The sequence below is a fragment of the Nannospalax galili genome, unplaced genomic scaffold, assembly GCF_000622305.1.
Source record: "Nannospalax galili isolate Female #2095 unplaced genomic scaffold, S.galili_v1.0 scaffold465, whole genome shotgun sequence".
Classification (NCBI taxonomy): domain Eukaryota; kingdom Metazoa; phylum Chordata; class Mammalia; order Rodentia; family Spalacidae; genus Nannospalax; species Nannospalax galili.
This window is the reverse complement of record NW_008352832.1, coordinates 15,715-27,217: the sequence shown is the minus strand read 5'-3', so window position 1 is coordinate 27,217 and position 11,503 is coordinate 15,715. Positions and strand designations below refer to the sequence as shown.

At 39.0% G+C, this 11,503-nt stretch overlaps 1 protein-coding gene across 4 annotated transcripts in view; it reads left to right on the top strand.

The window, feature by feature from the left end:
• The window catches only part of Cblb (Cbl proto-oncogene B), a 231,991-nt gene extending 221,742 nt beyond the window's left edge, over positions 1 to 10,249 (top strand). For all 4 annotated transcript variants that reach the window (XM_017802455.2, XM_017802454.2, XM_008850079.3 and 1 more), the window contains one exon: positions 6,013 to 10,249. In XM_017802455.2, coding sequence (XP_017657944.1) covers positions 6,013 to 6,272 — 260 coding nt within the window. In that variant the 3' untranslated portion in view covers positions 6,273 to 10,249. The remainder of the gene's footprint in view (positions 1 to 6,012) is intronic.
• Positions 10,250 to 11,503: the final 1,254 nt, after the last annotated feature.

Sequence of the window (11,503 nt, the reverse complement as noted above, 5' to 3'; positions counted from 1 at the left end):
CTGTTAATCTGTCAAATATTTATATATAGTTATACAAAATATAAATAAATGCATATGATGATTCTTATTATTAATCTTAATTTAAAAGAGAAAGAAAAACAGCAAGGTTTAGTAATTTGCTCAGAATCCCACAGCTACGATGTATCAGACCAGTAGGATTTAAATTGTTCTGTATTTTTTAGTAAGCTATGCACACATTTATTCTTTTATTTGTTAATAAAGTTTGGTTTGTTATGACTTCAGTAGCAAAAGTCAAAATTGTTATGGAAAAATAATTTTAAAAAATCACAACTGCATATAACAGACATTATAGCTATATTTGGAGCTGCTTTAAAAAAAATCAAACAAATAGAGTAGTGAAGGAATCATGGTGACAGAAATTGAATGACTGAAAACAGTAAAAGATCTCAACCTGGTGTCTGAGTTACTTTCTATTGTTGTGATGGAACACCAACCAAGCCTACTTGGAATGGAAACGGTCTATTTCATCTTATACTTCCAGTGTACAGCCTTCTTTGAGCAAAGTCAGACAGGAACTCAGGGCAGGAACCTAGAGTCAGGGACTGAAGCACACACCACTGAGGAACACTGCTTACTTGCTTGCCTCCCTTGGCTTACTCAGCTACTTTTCTTATACAGTCCAGACCCAGCAGCCCAGGGATGGCATTGCCCATAGGAGGCTGAGCCCTCCTACATCATCAGCAATAAGGAAATGCCTCAAAGACATGACCACAGGCCAAGCTATTGGAGGAAGTTGTTCAATTGAGAGTTCCTCTTCCCAGGTATTTCAGATTGACAACTGAAGCTATCACAATTGACCCCTTGTCAACTTGACACAAAAGCACATCACTACTAAACCACAACCTTCCCTTTCCTATTTGTCTCGAAGATCTCATGTTAATATTAATCTCACAGTATATAATATAGTACAATTTTAAGTTGCACAGTGTTTAATTTAAAAGTCCCAGGTTCTCTTAAGTGTCTTAACTGTGGTGTCTTGTAAAATAGAAAAAATAAAAAGGTAAGTGTTTTCTTATTTCAAAAGGGAGGATCCAGGCACACTTAAGTCAACAGTGTAGCTCAGTGTCTGACTTCTAAGATAGACTCATGTCTGGACTCCCAAAGGCTTGGACAGCTTTACCTCCTCAGCTCTGACAACAGCAGCATTCCTAGCTTGTCCATTAGGCTCAGGCCAACCCCACTTTGCACCTGCATCTGTCTGTGGTGGTCCTCTTAGGATTCTGACAACTCTAATATGCTGGGGTCTCCACTGCAACAGGGGTCTCTCCTGGCCTCACACCATGACAAGCCTCACATTCTTTCTATGGCCTTTTCAGTCCTGTGGTCTTCACTACAAATGAGACTGCACCTTTAGCTGTGTCCTTTCCTGGCCTATCACAGTGCTAAGACTCAGCTGCTCTCTGTGATCCCTTCAAAACCAGCACTACATAGTAGACACTTGCACATTGCCAAGTTTGGCTTCCAGCTTAAGATGCAGCCTTGCTGCCCTCCTGTCCCAGATCATAGCTTCTGTGTGCTGATCAAGAAGAAATACTTTCCATAAGATTTCGCCTCTCTTACTAATTACAGCTGGTTTTATTTTACCCGAGCTAGCCAATATGTATTAATACAAAATATCATAGGACTGATCCCGATAGTCTTTGCTTTACTCTGAAACTTTACAAGCCAGGCCTCCATCTTCTGCATTCCACTCAACATTCTTATCTTCCAAGATCCCACTGAGCAGCTTATTAAGCACTGACCACTGAAAAGCTTTTCTGGTCCAAGCCTTGAACACTTCAGCTGTCTTCCCCAAAACCAACATGTTCAAGTTCCACTTGATGTTACCAATTTCTCTTCTAGTTTGCTTTCTGATGCTGTGATAGGCATCATGACCAAAAGCAATTTGGGGAGGATAGGATTATTTCATCTTATATTTCCAAGGCACAGTCCATTTTATCCACACTTACAAGGCTATATAAGAATAGTAGCTGAGCATGCCAGGGGAAGCAAGCCAATAAATGGCATTCCTCCCTGGTCTCTGCATCAGTTCTTACCTCCAGGTTGCTGCTTGACCTCCCGCTCTAGCTTCCTTTGATTATGAACTGTATCTTGTAAGATCAAATAAACTCATTTCCTCCCCCAAGTTGCTTTTAGTCATGGGGTTTATCACAACAACAGAAAAGTAACTAAGACAAGGGTATTCTTCAAATCCATGGACATGAGCTTTCTATTTTTGTCATTTGTTTCTTTCATTGGTGATGTATAATTTTCATTGTAGAGCTCTTTTTCATCCTTAGTCAAATTCATTCCTAGATACTTTATTTGTAGCTTTCATGCTTTCTTTCTCATCTAAATGTGTAAATTTAGAAAAGCTACTGAGTTTTTATGTTGAATTTACATCCTGCTGCTTTTTTAACATACTTTTGTGATATAAAATTGGGTACTCTACTACTTAGTTCATATAGATTTATACATATCTTCTTGTTGAATTGCTTTTTTATCATTATAAGATGATCTTTGTCTTTTCTTCCAATTTTTGCTAAACTTGGATTTGTTTTCAGATATAAATGCAGCTAGCCCTGCCTATTTTAGCCTTGTATTTGTTTGGAATGTCACTGTCCTTTTACTCTCTTTCCGTATGAGTCTTTATTGGTGAAGTGGGTTAGTCTTAGGTGATTAGTCTGTATCCTTAAATTGGAAAATTTGGTTGGTTTTACAGTTCACAATTATTATTGATAAGGGCTTATTCTGTCATTTTGTTGATATTCTTGTTATTTTGAGCCATCTTTGTTGTTTATCACTTGTTCGTTCTCATGATTTGCTGGTTCACTGTGTTTATTTGATTTCATTGAGGTGTATCTGCTCTTCTGGTGGGGTCTTTTTCACTTGCTTTCATGGTTGTGGTTATTTCTCTTTCAATTCTTGATGTAGGACTCCCTTACACATATTCTGTAAGGCTACTCAGGTGGTCATGATTTTCTTCAATGTTTGCTGTCGTAGAAGGTCTTGGTAGCCTGGTAGGGTATAGTAATCATAGCAAACTGAATCTTCTTTCAAGAATTAGAAGATATCACTTCATGGTCTCTTGAAATATAAAGTTTCTGCTCAGAAATCCACTACTGTTGGAATGAGATGCCTTTAAATGTGACTTGACTTTTTTCTTTTTAAAAATATTTTATTCATTTAATGTGTATGAATGATTGTGTTGCCTGCATGTATGTTAACTGTACCCATGATGTGTAATGCCCAAAGAGGTCAGAAGAGGGTGTCAGATTCCCTGGAACTGGAGTTACAGGTAGTTGTTAGCTGCCATTTGGGTGCTGGGAATTGAACCCAGTTCCTCTCCAAAAGCAGCCAGTGCTCTTAACTGCTGAGCCATCTCTCCAGCCCCCTGACCTGTCTTTTTTCAATGGAACTGTGTGTGTGTTTGTGTGTGTGTGTGTGTGTGTGTGTGTGTGTGTGTGTGTGTGTTACAGTTTTGAAGTTTGGCTATAATAAGCTGTGGTGATGATTTTTTGTGCTCATGTTTATTTGAGATTGCATAAGCTTTGTCTATATGCGACCCCACATGTTTCTCAAGATTAGGGAAGCTTTTGATGTTATTCATAGGTTTTCAATGCCCTTAACAACATTTTTTTCCTTCTTGCCTTGGAGTATTCCAAAATGTGTAATTCTTTTTTTTTTTTTTTTCCATTTACTGGTGTCCCAAAGATCTTTAATTCGCCACACTTCTTTGTCATTGGTCTGAATGGGATATGTCTTCAAATTATACTTGCTTCCTTCCCCGTAATATAGTCTGTTTTGAAGATATTTGACTACATAGTTCAACTTACTGAGTCTTTCATTTCCAAGATTTGTTTACTTCTTTTTCAAAAATCTGTTTTGCTTTCTCTTCTCTATGTCTGCATTGTCTTCCTAATTTCACTTCAGTGTTTATTTGTATTCTCCTAGAGCTCTCAGGCATTTTTTGTATTCATTCTTTTAAAATTATTATGCCAAGCATTTTATCTATTTCCATTTATTTGAAATCTCTTTCTAGAATTATGTTCGTATCACCATTTTTAATTCCTTGTGTTCCTATTTTGAAATTTCGTATCTGGTTGATCAGTTATCACCACCACTTTTTTATAGTGGCCTGTTTGTAAGAAGCTTTCTCCTGAAGTGTGTCTTAGTGTCAGTTTATATGCAATTTCTTTGATTCTAGCTGGCCCGTGGTGGAGTCTCCACTCACCCCAGCTTCTTCATCTGTCTTGGATGAGATCCTTTTACCACGCAATGTTCACATGACTTACATAAGTGGACTGCAAGCCTGTAGGAGCTAAACTTCCCAGAGCTGAGAGTGCCAGCATCTGCACTGGGTGCACTGGGGCTCACCTCTGTCCCTGCAAAGGGTTCTTCCTCCCCCAGCTCCAAGGCCAGCCTGAGGTGAGGCAGATGCCTGGCTGTTTTGTTTCTCTTAAAAAGCTATTGTCCTAGGATCTGGAGAGATGGCTCAATGGTTAAAAGTACTGGCTGCTCTTGCAGAGGACCTGTGGTTCCCAGTACCCATATGGCAGCTAACAACCATCCATCTGCAACTCCAGTTCCAGGAGATCCAACTCCCTCTTCTGGCCTCCACCTGCATTAGATGCGTGTGGTGCACTTGCATACATGCAAGCAGAGCACTCTTACACACAAAATAAAAAGAAATCATTTTAAAGCTATTGCCCAAGGTCTCTGAAGCTTACAACTTTCAGTCTCTCACTCTTGCTGATTTCCACTGTTCTTCCATGCTATGAACCTAAAATTGAAACTATATACCTATTACTGTTTTTCCTTTGTGGAGGAAGAGTGCTCCTGGGCACCTCTATTCAGCTGTCTCATTCTCTCCAGTTCCTACTCTTTTTCTGAGAGTGAATGATGACAGGTTGTATGTTTTTCAGTGTTGCTTGTGAAAGCTAGAGACATGTATTTATTAAAACTAAAAGATCTGATTCCTAAGAATTTTCACCATGTCTTCTGACTGCCACTTGATTTGAATACACAGCTGTTTCACATCTGCATTTGACTGCCACTGGATTTGAATACACAACTGTTTCACATTGCATAATAATGAAGTACAGTTCTCAGTGTTTTATATAGAATTGAGATCACAATTAAAAATTGGGTAGAAAATTACCATAGAATTCAAGGCATTCGTACTTCCATTTAGGTCTGGGTTCTCCAGGGCTCTGGAACTGCTCAGTGGATTCAGTGGATAAAGCACTTGCACATAAGCATGAGGACCTGAGTTTTGGATCCTCAGCAGTAGCATTCCTGATGTCTTCTCTAAGTTTACATTTTCTCATGCAAAGTGTCCTACATTGGAGTCTATCTAGTATTTGAACAAAGCACCATGTTTCATCTGTTCAGCTTGTTGACTACTAGAGTCCAACCATCAGCTGCTTCAGTTTCTTCCTGTGGTACCAGGAAGGTACAGCATTATTAATTTGAAAAATCCAGGTGAGAGGAAACCCAACAAAGTATTTTCTAGACTTGTTCTGCTGGAACATACCTAAGACAGAGAACATTGGCAGATATTATGTCATGATTTCCATTATCTCAGAGAGAGCATTCCCTCCAGTAGGGACCGCCTATAAGACTCTTCCTCTGAGAACAGTCACAGACTGTGCTGTAGCTGAGAAAGATAAACTGTATGGCTATATAGAGTCAAACTTTCCTCTTCTACACTGAACTTTGACTATTTTTTTTTCCTTTTTTCTGTCTTTTATTTCTTGTTGCTTGAAGAATGAACTATGGAATCAGGAATTGAATGTGATACTTAGTCAGAATGCTACATTCCATACCACTTTGTAATTTTCAAAGTGAATATTACATTTCCTATCTCGCAATAAGATAGCAAACAAATTTATTTGTAGAGAAAATTAAAATACTATGTAACATAAAATAACGAGATAACGCTATTTTCTTCTGGTGTTTTCATTTTTATCTCACTGTTTCAATGGTATCTGTCTCTAAAAATCTCTACAGATGGTTCACAAGCACCAGCCAGACCCCCCAAACCACGACCCCGCAGGACTGCTCCAGAAATTCACCACAGAAAGCCTCATGGGCCTGAGGCAGCGCTGGAAAATGTGGATGCAAAAATCGCAAAACTCATGGGAGAGGGCTATGCCTTTGAAGAGGTGAAGAGAGCCTTAGAGATTGCCCAGAATAATGTGGAAGTGGCCAGAAGCATCCTCCGAGAATTTGCTTTCCCTCCGCCAGTCTCTCCACGTCTGAATCTATAGCAGCCAGAACTGCAGACACCAAAATGTAAAGCAGTAGACAGACATTCCAGAGGATGGAACAGAGAGGACTGAGAGGGAGCTCAGGAGCCATGGCATCTGGACCTGGGAGGCCGGCCGCTCAGGTTCTCTGGAGACTGTGGCTCCCTGGGATGGCCACAGCTGTGGCTTCGTGTTTGTGCTAGCCATACTTCTAAATCAGGGTCGAACTGACAAAATAATTTAAAGACGTTTACTTCCCTTGAACTTTGAATCTGTGAAATGCTTTTCCTTGTTTACACATTGGCAGAGTTGCAGTTTGTTTCTGTTTTTGATACCTGTACTGTGTTCCTGACGAGCCCTTTGTAGAGTGGTCAGGTCTGCTGTAATATTCCCCATGCCTGCCTCTGCTGTCCATGGCAGCAGCAAAATCACCTCTTTATGTTGCTCTCTTCCCCGGCCCCACCCAAGTCCCCAGGTCCAGGTCCATTTCTCCCATTTACACGACACTCTAGTCTGAAGGTTCTGATTTTTAGTGTTTCAAACTAATGCAAAAAATGAAAACAGAAAACTGTGTGGTCCTCACTACTGAGTCATTTCTTTGGGAGCCATCACTGTTGAAAGATGGGAAAAACCTGAATGTATAAAGCATTTATTTGTCAATAAACTGCCTTTTATAAGGGATTTTTATATAATATAAAAGAGCTTCCCTTGTTAGTGTAAGTTTTATACCCTCTAATTTTCCATACTCTCCACCCTGTCATCCCAGGAGTGCCATGATGACTGCTGCACATGTGGGAGTCACACTTGCATGAGACAGTGCTGTACCACAGAAATATGATGAGATCCCCTGGCAGTTGTGTCCGCATCACTTTCAGGCTGGAAAGGGGACCTTCCTTTCAAAATATGTTGTTATACCTTCAGACAGGGTCATGGGCATGCCTTCCCAAAGTGGAACAGAGTCCATTTTCTTTTTGAGTGATTGCACCCCAGTTCCTCACAGTGTGGGACCTCCTTCCTAAGGCAATAGAAATATGAAATCTTTGATGCATCTTTAAGTGCCAGTGCTGCTGTGGACATGCTACTTGCAAAACTGTTAGTACTCTTTCCAATCAAATTAGGGTTCATATTTGCTCTGTGGATTTTCTAATCCATTGCTCTGTGTTACTCCATCAAATGAAAGAAGTTAACATAGTTTTTTCATGTTTGCAAAATGATTGGTTCTTCTGAAACTGTGGTAATAAATACCTTTTTAATCTAAAAACATCTATTGACCATCTACTATGCTTGGCACTTAGGCACTATATATTTAAAGTGCAAATTTTCACAAGCTGATTGTAGTATACTTAATGGTTTTGTATGCATTTTTTGCTTGTAAAAGTCTCTGATGGTAAAGATTGTGAAACTGATACCAGAGCTTCAGAACTCCAGCAGTTTGTAATGGATAAAAAAGGCACAAAACTATCCCTATGTAAAATGCTTGAACCCACATTTAGGTAGCTTTCTAAATACAGATTTAGTTGTGGGTTTATGCGCATTTCCACCACTACTTAACTGTGTGTCCAGTGTGACATAGAGAGACCCCAGATAATGAGTCCCTCATCCTGACTCTAGCGAACATGACAGAACATCTGATAAAGCTGATGGAACTGGTGTTGTACAAGATTCATGAGCACAGCCAAGTTGACCTGGGGAGGGAACTTCGCAATCTGGCTTCATAGGATGAGACAATACTTGAGGATTCACAGGTTTTACGTGGTTCAGATTTGTTCAAATGACAGTTGCTTGTGCTCCCAGAGGGGGATTTTTAATTTTCCCTGGGTACTCTTCCTCTGCAGAGTTACGATTACAGGTTTTTAGACTTTTTTTTTAATTGGATGATTGTGTGTTGTTTTATGAACTCCATGTTATACCATCATAATTTTTTACTTGTTTTGTAATTTCTGGTGTCATATTGGAACAGCACTCTATTTTGGATTTCATATGACTTGCCGATGATCAGTAGTACAGTCTAAAACCTAAAGTTTCCACTTTCTTGTCATAACTTTGTTATAACATTCTCAATAGATTAGGGAGGGGTGTGAAAACAGGAATAATAGGACCATAGCATAGTCTCTTTTCACTCTTCAGGTCATGTGAATTTTTCAGCCAGAATTTAAAGCAAAGCACATGATAATATAATCAATTTGGGTCTGAGATTCAGAAAAAAAAAAAAAACTGCATCTAAACTCCACCAAAATTTCTTCATCTTCTAGTCATTAGCCCATGCAATAAATTATCAGTGAGTCCCAAGGCAGGGAGTGGAAAGAGGGAACCTACTTAACACATGAAAACTCACACCACCCATTGCCTACAGCAGCACACTGGAAAAGAGCTTGTTTAAAGAAATAATTGAAAGTATTTTTTCAGTATAAAGAGGGTTTACCTGTTAATTCTTTGAAATGTTCCAGACTTGGTTCACTATGATCCCAAAAGTTAGGTATTCCTCCCATTGTCTCAAGATTTGGAAATAAAATTACTCCTGATCCAGTATTTAATATAATCCATAAGTTTAAAGTAAATCCCGACCAATTTTAATACTTGCCTGAAAATATGTTCTGTGTAGAAGGACTTAGAGATTTATCTTCAGTGATATTCCCAGAATATCAGAGGTGTGGTTTTGTTTTGGTTTTTTCGTTTGTTTGCTTTTCCCCACTGGATGATACCTGATAAATCAAGGCCAAATTTTTTAGTATCGAATCCAGGCATTTGATGCTTAACTTGAACTTCTGCTACTACAACCTTTAGCCCACCCCTTTCTCCCTTGCCCACATTTCAGTAGAGCGCTAATTACATCCTCAAAAGGTGTGTTCCTTAACTCAGTTTTTCACACACCAAGATCACATGCAAAGAATTCATAATTTGAACTTCTTAATTTTTCACTTCCAGAAACATTTCTTGCAGATTGGACATTACTTTTCTTCTCAGATTTTCAACTTGAAGCTCTAGTTTGCACTGAATTATCTAATCTGGTTTTAAAATGTCCCATCTGGACTAAATTGGAAGTAAATTACAGTATGTTTTAAACAATAATACAGATACTGCCTGTTAACCTGGAATTTTAGTGCTTCTAGGAAGAGGTTCTAGAAAAAGATAGGAATAGCATGAAAAGGTTTCCTCCCGGCTTCCATTTTATTGTTTTTAAATGCATTTTTAGCTTGTCTAATGTGGCAAAATAGTTATGTGTCCAATTAATTTATATTTTATTCATTCTTTTTCAATTCTGGGTATTATGTAACCTCAGATACTTTATCTGTTCTTTTAAGGTATTTTATAAAATGATTGCTAACAAGATGTAGACTTTGTACTTCGTTTTTCAAATGAGCACAAACATTTCTAGGATGTCATTTTTCTTCATGTTATGAAAAAGACACTGAGGAGCTAATTGGATCAAACGGCTCATCATGTCTATCCTAGATGGCTTAGTTACTAAATACCAAGCCCATGTGACATAAAGACAGTCTACTAGGTAACTATTGTCCTGTCATAGAACTGAGAGGCAAAGTTTATAATTATAGGTCATGAAGACCAATATCAGGGAAACCAGATTTGGGATGATAACACTAGATAATGGGCAATTCCTGATCAACAGTAACATCGTTCTTTAAAAATCTTTATTTCTGTAATCATTGGTTACCAGCTACTATGTACTATGGAGAAGACAGCAGACATTTAAAATGGGAAGAGCAGCCATATGCATAGTAGAGGTTTGATAAGAGCACTGGATGAGTAAATACAAATGCTTACTAAATCGGTAGGTGGCGTCTGCCATTATACTGTACACCAAGTGGGGAGCTTGTTCTCTATTGAAGAATCATAGCAGAATGTTGTGAAATTAATTGGGACATGCAAGTCTCATGCATAGTAATAATTATTCCCTGAAAGCACATGTGATGTGATGAGATACACATCATGAATTCCATACAGTAAATTCTGTGGGTTACCTCACTTTAACTCCTGTACAGACTTGCAGCTTTTATGGTAGTGATTCCGTATGCAAAGGCCTCGCTATACTCTCCCAAGATAGCCTTTTGCTCCTGCTCAGCTTGCAGTTGCCCACATGTGCCCGTGTCTGTGCTTGCCAGCCCTTCCTAATGTTCCTCTTTCCTGTTCTGTAGCTTTGCTAATTCTTCAAAGTGCAGCCTAAAGGGCTGGAGAGATGGAGCAGTTAAAAGCACTGGCTGTTGCTGCCAATCTGGGTTTGAATCCCAGCACTCATTGCAGCTACAACCATCTGTAACTCCAGTTCCAGGGGATGCAGTGCCTTCTTCTGTCCACCTCCAGCACTGCATGACACGGGTGCACTTATACACATGAGGACAACACAAGTCATACACATAAAATAAAAATAAATTTAAAAAAATAAAACAGCCAAAGTATTGTGTCTGTGAAGTACTTTCTACTTGGTTGGTAAGGTGCCTGCCTGCAGGAGGCTATCTTTTATATTTCACACACTGATAACTATAATAGCATGGGGTTTTGTATTTATTTCACATTTGGCCTCACCTACAAAGAAGCATATCTAGTTTTTGTCTGTGTCCTGACGCCCTCCAACTAAAAAGCTCAGCACCTTATACATATTGAAAGATTTTCAATAAGTCAACAATTGCTCACTCAACTGCAGATGGTCAGTGTCCTGAGTTGTGCTCACGGCTACCCATGTAGAAAGGTATTCCTTCAATCTGGCTTTCTTCACTCATGGACTAGACTATGAACAAGACTGCTTATTAATGTGATTACATAAGATGCTTTAATTTTCATTCATTGAACAGAGAGCAAAAAATAAATGATTCAAAGTAAACACTGAGAGATTTGAAAATATTCTTTAATATTGAAAGGATAAGAGAATATTCCTTCTGAAAGGCATGACAGAGTTGCCTAGTCAAGAATGACTTCACAGGGCTGAGGAGATGGCTCAGTGGTTAAGAACACTGGTTGTTCTTGCAGAAGACCCAGGTTCGAATCCCAGCACCCACATGGCAGCTAACAACTGTCCGTAACTCCAGTCCCAGGGGATCCAACAGCCTCTTCTGATCCCTGCAGGCATTGTACGACACAGGTTCACTTACCTACATGCAGACAATTCACGCATACACATAAAAATAATTTTTAAAATAAAAATGACTTCAAAAAATCCTATGACAACATAGTAGTGTTTAAGAGTACAGACTCTGGAATTAACTACCTACAACCAATCCCTACCTCTGCCAAGCTGT